Below are 19269 nucleotides of genomic sequence, written 5' to 3' on the forward strand. Positions count from 1 at the left end.
GTACTTTGAAAGCAGAGGATAGAACTATTTCAGGTTTGGGGAACGAGTAGATTATCAAAAAGTTCATTTCTTGACGACCTCATAATTTCACATCGATTTTAAATTAGTTTCTGCATAACACATGCAATGGCAGTACCTTTCCAATTACTATTTATGTGTTGCGTCTGAATTTAAGTTGTAACACTTTATAGTGACTGAAAAGGGTAGAAAAATTCATCAGATGAGAAAATGCTGAAGACACCTGGAAACAGCACGAGATCATTATGTATTGCGTCTAATAATTAAACAACCTGAGATTTGGATAGTTCCACTTCAAGGTAAAAATATTTATCTCTTTTGAAATGAAATTAAAAAAATATTGTAACACTGTAGTTAATTAATAAAGATATTATTACGTGTATTTCTGTATTGGCCTTGTTATTGGTCCTCGGCCAGCTGTATTGGCCTTCGGCTTCGCCTCAGGCCAATACAGCAAGCCTTGGACCAATAACAAGGCCAATACAGAAATACTTACGTAATAATATCATATTACAACGGTCACATAAACTTAACATTAACCAAGATAGCTAAACAAAGACCAATGAACCATGAAAATGAGGTCAAGGTCAGATGAACCATGCCAGGCAGAAATGTACAGCTAACAAAGCTTCCATACAACAAATATAGTTGACCTATTACTTAAGAAAAATAGACCGAAACACAAAAACTTAACACTGTGCAATGAACCGTGCAATTGAGGTCATGGTCAAATAAAACCTGTGGGACTGACATATAGATCATAATATATTTCCATACACCAAATATAGTTGACCTTTGGCATATAATATTAGATAAAAAGACCAAAACTTAAAAACTTAACTTTGACCACTGAACCATGAAAATGAAGTCAAGGTCAGATGACCTCTGCCCGCTAGACATGTACACCTTACAATCATTCCATACAACAAATATAGTAGACCTATTGCATAAAGTATGAGAAAAACAGACCAAAACACAAAAACTTAACTATAACCACTGAACCATGCAAATGAGGTCAAGGTCAGATGACACCTGCCAGTTGGACATGTACCCCTTCCAGTCCTTCAATACACCAAATATACTAGCCCTATTGCTTATAGTATCTGAGATATGGACTTGACCACCAAAACTTAACCTTGTTCACTGATCCATGAAATGAGGTCGAGGTCAAGTGAAAACTGTCTGACGGGCATGAGGACCTTGCAAGGTACGCACATACCAAATATAGTTATCCTATTACTTATAATAAGAGAGAATTCAACATTACAAAAATTCTGAACTTTTTTTTCAAGTGGTCACTGAACCATGAAAATGAGGTCAAGGACATTGGACATGTGACTGACGGAAACTTCGTAACATGAGGCATCTATATACAAAGTATGAAGCATCCAGGTCTTTCACCTTCTAAAATATAAACCTTTTAAGAAGTTAGCTAAGGTCGCCGCCGCCGGATCACTATCCCTATGTCAAGCTTTCTGCAACAAAAGTTGCAGGCTCGACAAAAAAGAAAAACTTAACACTGAGCAATGAACTGTGAAAATGAGGTCTAGGTCAAATAAAACCTGTGCGACTGACATATAGATTATAAAATATTTCCATACACCAAATATAGTTGACCTATTGCATATAGTGTTAGAAAAAAAGACCAAAACTCAAAAACTTAACTTTCACCACTGAACCATGAAAATGAAGTCAAGGTCAGATGACGTCTGCCAGCTAGACATGTACACCTTACAATCATTCCATACCCCAAATATAGTAGACCTATCGCATACAGTATAAGAAAACCAGACCAAAACACAAAAACTTAACTATAACCACCGAACCATGAAAATGAGGTCAAGGTCAGATGACACCTGCCAGTTGGACATGTACACCTTACAGTCCTTCCATACACTGAATATACTAGACCTATTGCTTATAGTATCTGAGATATGGACTTGACCACCAAAACTTAACCTTGTTCACTGAACCATGAAAATGAGGTCAAGGACATTGGACATGTGACTGATGGAAACTTCGTAACATGAGGCATCCATATACAAAGTATGAAGCATCTAGGTCTTCAACCTTCTAAAATATAAAGCTTTTAAAAAGTAAGCTAACGCCGCTGCTGTCGCCGCCCGATCACTATCCCTTTGTCGAGCTTTCTGCGACAAATTCACAGGCTTGACAAAAATTAAGTCAGTATACTCACCTTCATACATGGTTACAATTTAAACGGTTTTGAAAAATTAACTAACTAGATAAGGTGAAGCATCAAATGTACCACTGTGTGACAAACATTTTTAAACTAAGTAACATGTCACCAGTTGTTTTCAGTATGTTACCAGTGTAACTCTCACTTTTTATAACATTAGTTCAGCTCAAAAATAAATTTAAAACATTTCTCCAAATTGAACCAGATGCTCTGCAGGATGCAGCTTTATACGACCGCAGAGGGTGAACCCTGAACAGTTGGGGCAAGAATGAACACAACATTTAAGCTTGATACAGCTCTGAATTTGGATTGTGATTAAATAGTTGACACAATATAGGTTTCTGATACAGAATGAATGTGGTCTAAGAACTTAAACTTAAAAACTTAAAAGTTTTAAATTGGACATTTACCTATTATGGTCCAATATCCAAAATCTAAATACATGGTTAGATTCAGCATATCATAGAACCCCAAGAATACAATTTTAGATGAAATCAAATAATGTTCAATTTTAGACCCTTTAGACCTCAATGTGGACCAATTTGATAACCGGGCCCAAATATTAAAAATCTAAATATATGGTTAGATTCCACATATTGAAGAAGCCCATATATTTAATTTTTGTTGAAATCAAACAAAGTTTAATTTTGGCCCCTGATTTGGACCAACTTGAAAACTGGGCCCATAATAAACAAGAGCTGTCAAAATGACAGTAAACCGGATTCTTTAACATTTATTTGTGTTCTGGCATTTATCAATATTACAAGGACCAAAACTCCTAAAAGGGAAATTTTAAAAGGTTTGGTTGAACGGTTCATGAGTAAATGCACGGACACAACATTTTTTAAACTTTCAAGAACCGTAACTCCTGAACGGTAAAAGTCAAAATCGTCATTTTTGAACTTGACCTCCATTTTGTTGTCAGTAACAACATATTAAAATTTTAAAAGGTTTGGTTGAACGCTTCACGAGTAAATGCACGGACAACATTTGGTTGCCGCCCGACCACCCTACATCCCCAAATCAATAACCGACATTTTTGACACAAAAATCCGGTTAAAAATCTATGTACGTTTAGATTCAGCACATCAAGGAACCCCAAGAATTCATTTTTTGTTAAAATCAACCTAAGTTTCATTTTAGCACTATCATTTTCTATGTTCAGTGGACCATGAAATTGGGGTCAAAACTATAATTTGGCATTAAAATTAGAAAGATCATATCATGGGGAACAAGTGTACTAAGTTTCAAGTTGATTGGACTTCAACTTCTTCAAAAACTATCTTGACCAAAAACTTTAACCTGAAGCGGACGGACGAACGGAGGCACAGACCAGAAAACATAATGCCCCTCTACTATCGTAGGTGGGGCATAAAAATAAAGAATCTAAATACACAGATACATTTGGCATATCAAAGAACCCCAATAATTCATTTTTTTATGAAATCAAACAAAGTTTAATTTTGGACCCTTTTGGCCCCTAATTCCTAAACTGCTGGGACCAAAACTCCCAAAATCAATCCCAACCTTCATTTTGTGGTTATAAACCTTGTGTTAAAATTTCATAGATTTCTATTTACTTATACTAAAGTTATTGTGCAACCAGATGCTCCGCAGGGCACAGCTTTATACAACCGCAGAGGTTGAACCCTGAACGGTTGGGGCAAGTATGGACACAACATTTAAGCTGGATTCAGCTCTAAATTTGGATTGTGATTAAATAGTTGACACAGCATAGGTTTCTGACACAGAATGAATGTGGTCTAATGAACTTCACATATTTTTTTTGCCTTTGAGCAATTCACTATGCTGTTGAATATTAATCCTCTCCAAAAAATGTTTGAAGAAATTTTCTTTCTATTTATGAAATCTGAAATGAGAAAAATTTAACCCCCAACCCCCCTTTCCCTTTTTCCAAAACTGATCTCAATTCAAATTTCTAATGGAGTTTGCAACAATAACTACTCATTTAAATACATCATAAAATATTAAAATGTAAAATAAAGTGCTTGTTATCACTGAATGGTAAAGATTGTTTTAATTTATCAGTTGGTAGTAAGAGTGAATATACATTGTATATTGTATGAAACAATGATTTAAGTTGATTCAACTACTATTCTGGACAAAAAAGATAACTCCAACTGAAAATTTCTTGCTATTGCACAATATTGTGCAATTAGATATTTCTTGCTATTGCGCAATACTGTGCAATAGAAAATTTCTTGCTATTGCACAATACTGTGCAATTGAAGATTTCTTGCTATTGCTGAATACTGCGCAATTGAAAATTTCTTGCTATTGCACAATATTTAATATAATAATTTTGGATCCTGATTTGAACCAACTTGAAAACTGGGCCCATAATCAAAAATCTAAGTACATGTTTAGATTCAGCATATCAAAAAATCCAAAGAATTCAATTTTTGTTAAAATCAAACTAAGTTTAATTTTGGACCCTTTGGACCTTAATGTAGACCAATTTGAAAACGGGACCAAAAATTAAGAATCTACATACACAGTTAGATTTGGCATATCAAAGAACCCCAATTATTCAATTTTTGATGAAATCAAACAAAGTTTAATTTTGGACCCTGATTTGGACCAACTTAAAAACTCAGTCAATAATCAAAAATCTAAGTACATTTTAAGATTCAGCATATCAAAGAACCCCAAGCATTCAATTTTTGTTAAAATCAAACTAAGTTTAATTTTGGACCCTTTGGACCTTAATGTAGACCAATTTGAAAACGGGACCAAAAATTAAGAATATACATACACAGTTAGATTCGGCATATCAAAGAACCCCAATTATTCAACTTTTGATGAAATCAAACAAAGTTCAATTTTGGACCCTTTGGTCCCCTTATTCCTAAACTGTTGGGACCAAAACTCCCAAAATCAAACCCAACCTTCCTTTTGTGGTCATCAACCTTGAGTTTAAATTTCATAGATTTCTATTTACTTATACTAAAGTTATGGAGCGAAAACCAAGAATAATGCTTATTTGGGCCCTTTTTTGGCCCGTAATTCCTAAACTGTTGGAACCTCAACTCCCAAAATCAATCCCAACCTTCCTTTTGTGGTCATAAACCTTGTGTTCAAATTTCATTGATTTCTATTTACTTATACTAAAGTTATTGTGCGAAAACCAAGAATAATGCTTATTTGGGCCCTTTTTTGGCCCCTAATTCCTAAACTGTTGGGACCAAAACTCCCAAAATCAATCCCAACCTTCCTTTTGTGGTCATAAACCTTGTGTCAAAATTTCATAGATTTCTATTTACTTAAACTAAAGTTACAGTGCGAAAACCAAGAAAATGTTTATTTAGGCCCTTTTTGGCCCCTAATTCCTAAAAATTTGGACCAAAACTCCCAAAATCAATCCCAACCTTCCTTTTGTGGTCATAAACCTTGTGTTAAAATTTCATAGATTTCTATTCACTTTTACTAAAGTTAGAGTGCGAAAACTAAAAGTAATCGGACGACGACGACGCCTCCAAAGTGATACCAATATACGACCAAAAAATTTTCAATTTTTGCGGTCGTATAAAAACCAAGAAACATGCTTATTTGGGACCTTTTTTTGGCCCCTAATGCCTTAACTGTTGGAACCAAAATTCCCAAAAGCAATCCCAACCTTCCTTTTGTGGTCATAAACCTTATGTTAAAATTTCATAGACTTCTGTTTACTTATACTTAAGTTATTGTACGAAAACCAAGAATAATGCTTATTTGGGCCCTTTTTTGGCCCCTAATTCCTAAACTGTTGGAACCAAAATTCCCAAAAGCAATCCCAACCTTCCTTTTGTGGTCATAAACCTTATGTTAAAATTTCATAGACTTCTGTTTACTTATACTAAAGTTATTGTGCAACCAGATGCTCCGCAGGGCACAGCTTTATACAACCGCAGAGGTTGAACCCTGAACGGTTGGGGCAAGTATGGACACAACATTTAAGCTGGATTCAGCTCTAAATTTGGATTGCGATTAAATAGTTGACACAGCATAGGTTTCTGACACAGAATGAATGTGGTCTAATGAACTTCACATATTTTTTTTGCCTTTGAGCAATTCACTATGCTGTTGAATATTAATCCTCTCCAAAAAATGTTTGAAGAAATTTTCTTTCTATTTATGAAATCTGAAATGAAAAAAATTTAACCCCCAACCCCCCTTTCCCTTTTTCCAAAACTGATCTCAATTCAAATTTCTAATGGAGTTTGCAACAATAACTACTCATTTAAATACATCATAAAATATTAAAATGTAAAATAAAGTGCTTGTTATCACTGAATGGTAAAGATTGTTTTAATTTATCAGTTGGTAGTAAGAGTGAATATACATTGTATATTGTATGAAACAATGATTTAAGTTGATTCAACTACTATTCTGGACAAAAAAGATAACTCCAACTGAAAATTTCTTGCTATTGCACAATATTGTGCAATTAGATATTTCTTGCTATTGCGAAATACTGTGCAATTGAAAATATTTGCTATTGCACAGTACTGTGCAATTGAAGATTTCTTGCTATTGCGCAATACTGTGCAATAGAAAATTTCTTGCTATTGCACAATACTGTGCAATTGAAGATTTCTTGCTATTGCTGAATACTGCGCAATTGAAAATTTCTTGCTATTGCACAATATTTAATATAATAATTTTGGATCCTGATTTGAACCAACTTGAAAACTGGGCCCATAATCAAAAATCTAAGTACATGTTTAGATTCAGCATATCAAAAAAGCCAAAGAATTCAATTTTTGTTAAAATCAAACTAAGTTTAATTTTGGACCCTTTGGACCTTAATGTAGACCAATTTGAAAACGGGACCAAAAATTAAGAATCTACATACACAGTTAGATTTGGCATATCAAAGAACCCCAATTATTCAATTTTTGATGAAATCAAACAAAGTTTAATTTTGGACCCTGATTTGGACCAACTTAAAAACTCAGTCAATAATCAAAAATCTAAGTACATTTTAAGATTCAGCATATCAAAGAACCCCAAGCATTCAATTTTTGTTAAAATCAAACTAAGTTTAATTTTGGACCCTTTGGACCTTAATGTAGACCAATTTGAAAACGGGACCAAAAATTAAGAATATACATACACAGTTAGATTCGGCATATCAAAGAACCCCAATTATTCAACTTTTGATGAAATCAAACAAAGTTCAATTTTGGACCCTTTGGTCCCCTTATTCCTAAACTGTTGGGACCAAAACTCCCAAAATCAAACCCAACCTTCCTTTTGTGGTCATCAACCTTGAGTTTAAATTTCATAGATTTCTATTTACTTATACTAAAGTTATGGAGCGAAAACCAAGAATAATGCTTATTTGGGTCCTTTTTTGGCCCGTAATTCCTAAACTGTTGGAACCTCAACTCCCAAAATCAATCCCAACCTTCCTTTTGTGGTCATAAACCTTGTGTTCAAATTTCATTGATTTCTATTTACTTATACTAAAGTTATTGTGCGAAAACCAAGAATAATGCTTATTTGGGCCCTTTTTTGGCCCCTAATTCCTACACTGTTGGGACCAAAACTCCCAAAATCAATCCCAACCTTCCTTTTGTGGTCATAAACCTTGTGTCAAAATTTCATAGATTTCTATTTACTTAAACTAAAGTTACAGTGCGAAAACCAAGAAAATGTTTATTTAGGCCCTTTTTGGCCCCTAATTCCTAAAAATTTGGACCAAAACTCCCAAAATCAATCCCAACCTTCCTTTTGTGGTCATAAACCTTGTGTTAAAATTTCATAGATTTCTATTTACTTATACTAAAGTTATGGAGCGAAAACCAAGAATAATGCTTATTTGGGCCCTTTTTTGGCCCGTAATTCCTAAACTGTTGGAACCTCAACTCCCAAAATCAATCCCAACCTTCCTTTTGTGGTCATAAACCTTGTGTTCAAATTTCATTGATTTCTATTTACTTATACTAAAGTTATTGTGCGAAAACCAAGAATAATGCTTATTTGGGCCCTTTTTTGGCCCCTAATTCCTAAACTGTTGGGACCAAAACTCCCAAAATCAATCCCAACCTTCCTTTTGTGGTCATAAACCTTGTGTCAAAATTTCATAGATTTCTATTTACTTAAACTAAAGTTACAGTGCGAAAACCAAGAAAATGTTTATTTAGGCCCTTTTTGGCCCCTAATTCCTAAAAATTTGGACCAAAACTCCCAAAATCAATCCCAACCTTCCTTTTGTGGTCATAAACCTTGTGTTAAAATTTCATAGATTTCTATTTACTTATACTAAAGTTATGGAGCGAAAACCAAGAATAATGCTTATTTGGGCCCTTTTTTGGCCCGTAATTCCTAAACTGTTGGAACCTCAACTCCCAAAATCAATCCCAACCTTCCTTTTGTGGTCATAAACCTTGTGTTCAAATTTCATTGATTTCTATTTACTTATACTAAAGTTATTGTGCGAAAACCAAGAATAATGCTTATTTGGGCCCTTTTTTGGCCCCTAATTCCTAAACTGTTGGGACCAAAACTCCCAAAATCAATCCCAACCTTCCTTTTGTGGTCATAAACCTTGTGTCAAAATTTCATAGATTTCTATTTACTTAAACTAAAGTTACAGTGCGAAAACCAAGAAAATGTTTATTTAGGCCCTTTTTGGCCCCTAATTCCTAAAAATTTGGACCAAAACTCCCAAAATCAATCCCAACCTTCCTTTTGTGGTCATAAACCTTGTGTTAAAATTTCATAGATTTCTATTCACTTTTACTAAAGTTAGAGTGCGAAAACTAAAAGTAATCGGACGACGACGACGCCTCCAAAGTGATACCAATATACGACCAAAAAATTTTCAATTTTTGCGTTCGTATAAAAACCAAGAAACATGCTTATTTGGGACCTTTTTTTGGCCCCTAATGCCTTAACTGTTGGAACCAAAATTCCCAAAAGCAATCCCAACCTTCCTTTTGTGGTCATAAACCTTATGTTAAAATTTCATAGACTTCTGTTTACTTATACTTAAGTTATTGTACGAAAACCAAGAATAATGCTTATTTGGGCCCTTTTTTGGCCCCTAATTCCTAAACTGTTGGAACCAAAATTCCCAAAAGCAATCCCAACCTTCCTTTTGTGGTCATAAACCTTATGTTAAAATTTCATAGACTTCTGTTTACTTATACTAAAGTTATTGTGCGAAACCAAGAAAAATGCTTATTTGGGCCCTTTTTGGCCCCTAATTTCTAAACTGTTGGGACCAAAACTCCCAAAATCAATCAAAACCTTCCTTTTGTGGTCATAAACCTTGCGTTTAAATTTCATAGATTTCTTTTTACTTATACTAAAGTTATATAGTGAAAACCAAATGTTTTCGGACAACGACGATGACGACACATCATACCAATATACAACCAAAAAATTTTCAATTTTTGCGGTCGTATAAAAATAACATTGGAAAACCAGCAAATTACCCTCATAAATTTCAGAGATTCACAGAACAATACTAGGGGAACTGCATAATTGTTAATAATTTTACAAAATATTCAAGGGTCCATTAGGTCCATATGAAATTTCAACATTCCATTTTCCTTTTAACCCTTTTATTTGTAATTTTTCATTTTTTTCCCCATTTATTTTAATAATAATTTAATTAAATAAATGATACATACTTTTGTCTCTCTGCTTTATACTGCTGTGTACAATCATCAAACAGTTTCTGATTCATTTCCATAAATAACTTTAATGCATTGTAAATTAGGCCATGGATTGTCCTAAAAAAAAAAAAAAAAAAAAATTTAAATTCTTTTAAAATGTTGTATTATATCGTAACAAGCACCTTTTCAATGGGTTGACAAGCTATTATAACAATTAACAATTAATCAGTTTAGAAATAGTTTCTTGATTTTCTAGCTGTGTTGAAGACACATTGGTGGCCTATGGCTGTTTTCTGCTCTATGGTCTGGTTGTTGTCTCTTTGACACATTCCCTATTTCCATTCTCAATTTTATTTGTCTCATATAACTACATAAACCTATCAAAACATTATCTTGTGGGTTTGGTTTCTGAAGTAATGGACATCAGTTGATGCAGACTTCACAATAAACATGAAAGGCATGCAATGGACAAAGCTAATGTGGCAATAACTTATTGATAGGGATAGTTTTCTATATTATAATGAACCAAACTGTGCCCCCAGTACACGGATGCCCCATCCGCACTATCATTTTCTATGTTCAGTGGACCGTGAAAATGGGGGAAATTCTCTAATTTGGCATGATAATTAGAAAGATCGTATCATAGGGAACATGTGTACTAAGTTTCAAGTTGATTGGACTTCAACTTCATCAAAAAAATCCTCGACCAAAAACTTTAACCTGATGGGGGACAGACAGACGAACGAACAAACAAATGAATGAACGAACAGACCAACACACAGACCAGAAAACATAATGCCAATAAATGGGGCATAAAATTTCATCATTTATCAAAATCATGACCACTATTTCTTTCTAAAAACAACTTCAATTTTCCTTTATTTCTGTCTACATCATACAAATCTTGTTTTTAAATTGTCCTTTTAACCTCCTTATAAGAAATGATAAAATGATTCTCACCAAGAATTTATATTTTTCTAATAGAAAATGAATTCATACAAACCATATATCTTACTGAAAGTATCATAAGATCACAATTATATCAACCTATGATCTCTCTATGCACACAATATATCAAATTGGAACTACAAACCAAGAGTTAATTAAGATATCTAATATTATCTTACTTATTCCAATGTTCCTTGCTCTTATACAAAGCTGGGAACACTACTGGTAGTATAGTCGAGGCATTATCACTGATCAAACTCAAGATATACTCATTATTCCAAAAGTATAGTGCTCTTTCTGCCACCTATAATTAAATACAATAAGATTAGACAAGGCAGCCAGCAATTAATACATTTACGATCCAATTTTTTTCTAGGAGTTACGCCCCTTTGAATTTATTTGCTTCAATGTACTTCTGCAACAGTTTGTGATCACAACTCCTCTGAAACCACACAACAAAATTTCATGAAACTTTGTAGATAATAAGGACCTACTATGTAGATGTGCATATCGACAGGAAATTACGTGAAACAGTATGAAATTTACCTTTACATTAACATTTAATCTTTATTTTTCACTTATTTGGTGCATTGTTTGCCTATATATATACAAAAACACCCTTTTAAAGTATTGTGAAATTTCTTAAAATTTCATACAAAAAATTATAACTTGCAAGTCTACATAAAATGTTTCAAATTGTTTTAATGAATTTATATTCCTTTCAGTGAGAAAATTCACAATATTTATATCTCAGTGGCAAAATATTACACAATTTCTAATATACTTGTGCTATATTTGTTGTTTTTCAATCCTACAATCCTACATTTTTCAATCATTTTCTCCATTAAAGGAAAACTATTTCAAAAAGTATATATACATGTACATAACTAAAGTCAAGCTTCAAAGAGGGAAATAAAAACATGGTCCATGGAAATGATTTTTTTTGAGTAAATATCAACAACACCTTCCATGAAATTTGGTATCTTTCTAAAAATGGAGTCTTAAGACAGTCAAAGTCTTGACAATGACCTCATTATGATATTTCATTGAACTGGCCCCTCATATTTGGCATCTTGATATTATATAAATTATTTCAGGCAAAATAACCAGGAGATCACATATCTTAATTGTACAGGAAATTTGAAAATTCCAAATCAATAGTGTTCTGGAGTAATAATACTACAGTCTGTCCCAATACCACAGCACTATAACGGTTTGGAGACTACTGTGCTCTACACAGTAATTTAAATATATGTATCAGGTTGATATGTACTTTCAGCTAATTTAGTCTTTAGTTGGTTGTATACTTAATACAGTAGATTCCGGTTATTTGCATAGCCTATTTGTCAGACAAAATTATGCAATAAAGCGGAGTATGCTTATATCCGAAATGCCAAATGACAGAGTCAAATAACATCGATAGAACAGATCAGTAAAAGAAATCCCTGAAGAAAGATGAACGTTTGTAATCCACATACAATATACTGAATGTTGATTTATTCTAATAAAAATGTTATGTCTACTCTAGTGTCATATGTGTTATTTTATTTTGTTTCTTTAAATAAAGATTATAAACACATTTAGTTTTAGTTTATTTGCATTCAGACTTTCCTTTACCTGGGATACGAAAATAAACTGTTCTAAAAATAGATTTGTTTCTGTGACCCATATATGTACAATGTACATTGTTAGGCTTTGATTAAAATAAACTTTTAAACAATACTTCACAGTTTATAATTATTTTAACAATAGATGTGTAATGAATTGCTGTTGATATGCAGTTGGGCACTGAAATAACAACTTGTTAGTTTCGTATATGCAAAGCAGTAATGGTGGGGCCCTGTACGGGTTAATTGCTGGACACAGGTGTTGAAAGTGAGAAAATATAATAATTAAAAGTAAATGCTCTTTTCATAAAATATTAAAAACAAATGATTGATGTATAAAATTCTTTAACCATATGTAAATGCCCTATAATATTAACATTAATACAGATCACCCCAAGCCCAATAGAGTTCACATTGGTTATGATCGATAATTAGCAGGAGTTTTTGTTTTAAAAATTAACCCCAAATGTAATCTATGGACAATTGTTTAAATCCAATCAATTATAAACACCCTTTGAAGTAGAATGGTCAGTGTTTTTACAGCAATTATCTGTTTGACATTTTTATGACCTCGAGGCTTAAAATAGAACATGGGAAACTTTACCTGTGTAGACATCGAGGTTTATTTTTAAATCAAATTCCATAATATAAACACGAAAGAAACTGTTTTAAAACTTTATTTCAATAACACAAAAGTAAATATGAAATAATAACGAAAATAAGGTTGCATTCAAGAAAAATATACTTACCAAATGACCGTTTCCGGTCAAAAATCCCGTCAGTTTTAACTAAGCATATCTAGACGGCAATAATTTTCTATGCAATAAACCGAAAGGCCACTTGTAGAGCTATGCATATAACCGGACAATTTAACATTAGATGAATGGGAAATGGTTTTGTGCAGGAGAAAACTATGCAATTAACCGAATTATGCTATTAAGCGGTATGCAATTAAGTGGAATCGACTGTATAATCATTCTTCAACAGAGAGTACAGAAAACAATACTATCAAATTGGATGATTATTAGAAATCATATCAACCATCAAACAATGCTCCAACATTACCTGAAAATGTGGACTAGAGACACATTTGGCAAGCTGTTTGAACAGTGGCACCATTACTTTAGTGAACTCTGCAGGTTCTATCACATCCAATATTTCTTCCAATTCATTCAAATACATAACCTAAAAATAATTCAAAACATATTTAACAGTCATTAAGGGCATTTTTTTATTCATTCATAGAAACAAGAAAAATGTTCACCAGCAATTTGATTGAGGTTGATGACAATTGAAACCTATTAAAACAAACAATATTGTCTCGTAAATTACCACAAGTCTTTCATTACTGAATTAAACTATAAAGGCAGATTATCTTTTGATGTCCAGATAAGCTTAATGGTTTTAGACTTTCAAGATTTTTAAAAGAGCTGTTCCAGTATTAAGGCCACACCAATTTGATTTATAGTTCTTTGGACAAAAGCTCTAAAAAATATGGGGTGAGTGAGCGAAATTTTTTTGATTGTAAAAAATTCTTGAAAATGAGTTTTGTTGAGGCGGGTGCTCTACAAGTGGAGCGAGCGGTATATTTTTTTTTTAAATTGTGCAATTTAGAAATTTGTGTACATGTTAAAACTGGGTAACTTCAAAGAAAAAGGAGGAGAAACATGCTCTTATGCATATAATTTGATGTATTTGTGCCTGTAGTACAGTCTATACCATACCCAACTTTCTGGTTCGCTTTGGTTTAGTATCAGTTTGATTGTTTTCGTCAAATAAGATTTAAATGTGCGAATGTTTACTTAAATTCACACATGTATATAATAAGGAGGCAAAGCGGATAAAGTTTAACGAGAGGAGTTATGTTAGTAGGTAAATATATTGTATGGAATACAATTAAAATATGTGCATATATTTCCAAAAATGCCCTAGAAAAAAATATTAAATATCTTTGATACAGTTGTGTTCATATATAGAAGTAATTGTTTATTGGCTGCTTGGCATCTAGTTGGACCTATTTATCCATAAAAGGATCGACATAATGAGTGATGTGAATATTTCAACAATATGTTGAGTAAAATAGTTATATTGCTATGCATGTTGATCTCAGTGTAATGGAACATTCCCTTAAAAAACATTATGTCCTTAAACCACATTCACATGCATTATTCTGATTTGGCAAAGTACATTTTCCTTTTGCCCCTGAAACCTAAATGTATCTCAAACTGGAAGTGGTTGCACCAATAATACATTAGTTATTATTATTTACAGGCCATTACAAAAGAGTTCTGAGTGCATGTCAATAGACTAACAAGGGGATATGGGTTTTCATCAATTTGAAAATAAGATTAATATGTCAATTTTTTTTTTAAATCATGTAAATTTAATATCAATTTCATCCAAGACAGATAGCTCTATCTATGTCTGTTGTAGTCCGAGATAACTCTGACTTCCAACAGCTGTTTTGCCTGACAAGCTGGAGCCGTTGAACAACTCTATATCTAGTCTGGCTAAACAGCCGTTGTACGTCAGATTAATCTCGGACTGTGTCTGTTGAAACAATGATCAGGTTTGACAACGGTTCTAACGAGTACTGTTGTGATCATGGTCGTTTAACGAAAGATTTTTTATTTTGACTTCTAGAACAGTCTTCATAGGTAAAACGAAATCCATTTCAAATAACTGTGTGTTTAATAACTATTTGTCCTATGCAATAATATGACACAACTTCATGTTGGCATTCCGATTTTTGACCTTTTATTAACAAATCGATTTATCACACGTGCGTTTGAATCGATAGGAGCAATATATGCACAAGAAAAACGTCTCCGAGAAAAAAAAAATGTGAAGGATAAACTAATTTTGGAGCGGCATGCGGCCCAAAAATTTGCGGAAGCGGTAATTATTTTTTTTTATTGAAAAGTCAATTTCTCCAAAACAGGAGCAGGAAAATCCAAAGAACTATCAATCAAATTGGTGTGGCCTAAATGTGTTGGAGGGGTGGGAGGCACATTTTCTAAGTTTGAACAAAGCAAACAGAAGTAATTGACAAACAGGTAAAAAGAAAGAAGTTAGTTTTATTGCATAAACTATTGCATAGAATATACATAGTTTTTGGTGTGGTTGGTGATACTTAGTCTTTGGTTTTCTATGGTGTGTCTTGTGTAACTGTTGTTATGGTTTGCTATGGTGTGTCTTGTGTACTGTTGTTATGGTTTGCTATGGTGTGTCTTGTGTAACTGTTGTTATGGTTTGCTATGGTGTGTCTTGTGTACTGTTGTAATGGTTTTCTATGGTGTGTCTTGTGTACTGTTGTTATGGTTTTCTATGGTGTGTCTTGTGTACTGTTGTAATGGTTTTCTATGGTGTGTCTTGTGTACTGTTGTAATGGTTTTCTATGGTGTGTCTTGTGTACTGTTGTAATGGTTTTCTATGGTGTGTCTTGTGTACTGTTGTAATGGTTTTCTATGGTGTGTCTTGTGTACTGTTGTAATGGTTTTCTATGGTGTGTCTTGTGTACTGTTGTAATGGTTTTCTATGGTGTGTCTTGTGTACTGTTGTAATGGTTTTCTATGGTGTGTCTTGTGTACTGTTGTAATGGTTTTCTATGGTGTGTCTTGTGTACTGTTATGGTCTTCTATGGTGTGTCTTGTGTACTGTTGTTATGGTTTTCTATGGTGTGTCTTGTGTACTGTTGTTATGGTTTTCTATGGTGTGTCTTGTGTACTGTTGTTTGTCTGTTTGTCTTTTTCTGTTTTAGTGATTCCAGTCAGTTAATTTTAGACTGATGAATTTGAATGTCCCTTTGGTATCCTTTCTCTCTCTTGTAAAAATCCCTTCACACAGTGATGCATTTTAACTGACTTATCTTTATAAAATTGTAAATATTGACATCATCTTACCTCTTTTGGACTATGTACTTTTGGCCAAAATTTGAGTAGTCCCATTATTACCTACAAATAAAAGAAAATACACTTACATAAACATATTTCAATAAACTTGGACTAGCAGTTTACACTGGAGGTGTGAAAAGCAATCTAATACAGCTAATTTCAAAACAAAAATATTTACACTCAAAACAAAATAATGACATTTAAGACTGGAATTTATAACTCATGACACAAACATAAGCTGTATACTCTTTTCATCTCATATGGATAGTTGGCTTATCGGCAATCATACAACAACATCTTATTATCATATTGATCATGATTAAAATCATATTTGAATCAAACCAGATGCTCCGCAGGGCAAGCTTTATACAACCGCAGAGGTCTAACCATGAAGGTTGGGTGGGGCAAGTATGGACACAACATTCAAGCTTGATACAGCTCTGAATTTGGATTGTGATTAAATAGTTGACACAGCAAAGGTTTCTGACACAAAATGAATGTGGTCTAATGAACTTAAAATTTTGTTTTGCTTTTGTGCTGTTGAATAAGAATCCCCTCAAAAAGAATATTTGAAGAAAAATTCTTTTTGATTTCTGAAATCTGAAATGAGAAAAATTTTACAGCTACACATCCCAAGACAATCATCATTTCTTAATACATAATTTTCAAGCAGTGTAAGGGAGGTAATCAAGTAATCAAACATATAACAGTATTCCTTAAGTGTTAATTGGAGTAACTCTCTTAAATTGCTAAATTGCCCTTTAACCAGAAAAACCATTGGTTCCCCCTTTTTTGCCCCTAATTGCTTAATGATTTGAGCCATAACCCCCCCCCCATAACCATCCCTTTGAAGTATGGTACTTGTGGTATAATTTCAGAGAGGTTTATACACTTAAAGTCATAAGAAACGAGTGACTGGTGAAAAATAATGTTCATCCAATTCTTGAACCAATGCATGTATATATCATAAACTTAGTCCTCTGTGTACGATTTTATCATTTTCTACGCAAATATATCGTATAATCGTCAATTTTTTTTCTATCTGTCTGTTATGATTTAACAAATATGGCTACTCATTAAATGCCGTGTTTTGAAGCCGAAGTTTACCGATTGTCACCTTATAGTAAATAATCAACAAAAAGCATGGGCATTTAGGACGTGTTTAACATATACAATCAGGTAATTGATTATTTTAATGACAGATTCATGCGTATTGCTATCACCGGATTTTTACGAGGAGGGTCACGCTTAGGTCACTATGCATACGGAAAATATGTCAGCGAATTGCTTCCTGGCAGCAAGCAATTAAAAATAAGTAAACTTCTTCTAAATGTGGACAAATTAAAGAATTTTCCTCAGAAAAAAGTATTGTACATAAGTTGTATAATGAAAACTATATATTTAGTTTTAAAAAAACATATGCATATTTTTTTTTAATTTGAGGTTTCATATGACTTTAAACATAAGTATTGTCTGAAACCTACAAAAATGCTTATTTGGGCCCTTTTTTGGCCCCTCACTTCTTGACCCCCACCCTTGGAACAAGAACCCCAAAACTTTATTCCACTCTTTCCTTTGTAAAAAAGAAACCTTGTAGTATAATTTCAGAGAGATCCATACACTTAAACACAAGTTATTGTCTGTAAACTATAAAAATGCTTCTTTTTAGAACTTTTATGGCCCCTTATTCCTAATTGTTCAGAGAAATAAATCCCAAACTGAACCCAAGCCTTCCCTTTCTTATATGCAACCTTGTGGTACAATGTCAGAGAGATCCATATAGTTATACATAAGTTATCATCCCGAAACTACAAAAATGCTTGTTTTTTGCCCCCTTTTTGCCCTTAATTCCTAGGCTGTTTGCCCCATAACCGTAAAAATAAATCTGAAGCTTCTACTTAATGGTATGAACATTGTGGAACAATATCAGAGCAATTGAAATACTTATACACAACTTATTGTCCTGAAACTAGATAAATGCTTGTTTTGGGCCCCTTTGGGCCCCTTATTTCTAAACCTATGGGACCATAACCCCCAAAATCAATCCCAAACTTCCTTTTGAGGTTATAATAAAATTGAGAAAGGAAATGGTGAATATGTCAAAGCGACAACCACCCGACCATAGAGCAAACAACAGCCGAAGGCAACCAATGGGTCTTCAATGTAGCGAGAATTCCCGCACCCGTAGGTGTCCTTCAGCTGGCCCCTAAAATATGCATAATAGTACAGTGATAATGGACGTCATACTAAACTCCGAATTATACACAAGAAACTAAAATTTAAAATCATACAAGACTAACAAAGGCCAGAGGCTCCTGACTTGGGACAGGCGTTATTGTCCATATAAGCATTGTCTTACAATTTTATTGATTTCTATTTACTTATACTAAAGTTATTATCCTGAAACCATCCGTCTTCGGATGACAACGATGACGCCAACAACGTGATACCAATTTACAACCAAAATATTTTCAACAAATCTTTTTTAATTTTTGCGGTTGTATAAAAAGCATCAGGTTGTGCATTACATTGACAATTATTATACTTCATTTATGTTAAAATGCCAGATTTTGATTGGTTCATACGAGGGAGACAATTTACTCTATCCCATGGCTTAGCAGGAGATAATTTTTTTAATGTCACCTACTCGCACAACCAATCAAAAATCAATAATTCAAAAGACAAAGCATTGCATTTACATCAATGATACTTAAGACAAAGCTAAAATTTTACGTTTTTTAATTGATGCTATTTGTTGCAAAGTAAACCCTAACTCTTCATGAAGCTGCATACTTACAGGTTCTGTTAAACTTGGATCTTTCTCCAAAAACTGAACAACACAGTACGCTAGTTGTGGGTGGTACACACTTAAAGACTTCACTTTATGTAAAGGCAATAGAACTTTTAACAAAAATACTTTGTGCTCTTCTTTTAATGGTAGGGCAAAACCATTAATAATACTGAAATATAAGAAG

At 33.3% G+C, this 19269-nt stretch overlaps 1 protein-coding gene across 6 annotated transcripts in view; it reads right to left on the reverse strand.

The window, feature by feature from the left end:
* LOC143067495 (serine/threonine-protein phosphatase 2A 56 kDa regulatory subunit gamma isoform-like) overlaps nt 1–19269 on the reverse strand; it is a 61565-nt gene that overhangs the window by 18166 nt on the left and 24130 nt on the right. For all 6 annotated transcript variants that reach the window (XM_076240808.1, XM_076240806.1, XM_076240804.1 and 3 more), the window contains exons 9-13: nt 19092–19254; nt 16304–16354; nt 13467–13586; nt 10974–11098; nt 9862–9963 (exon numbers count right to left, since the gene is read on the reverse strand). In XM_076240808.1, coding sequence (XP_076096923.1) covers nt 9862–9963; nt 10974–11098; nt 13467–13586; nt 16304–16354; nt 19092–19254 — 561 coding nt within the window. The remainder of the gene's footprint in view (nt 1–9861; nt 9964–10973; nt 11099–13466; nt 13587–16303; nt 16355–19091; nt 19255–19269) is intronic.

The sequence above is a fragment of the Mytilus galloprovincialis genome, chromosome 3 (genome assembly GCF_965363235.1).
Source record: "Mytilus galloprovincialis chromosome 3, xbMytGall1.hap1.1, whole genome shotgun sequence".
Classification (NCBI taxonomy): domain Eukaryota; kingdom Metazoa; phylum Mollusca; class Bivalvia; order Mytilida; family Mytilidae; genus Mytilus; species Mytilus galloprovincialis.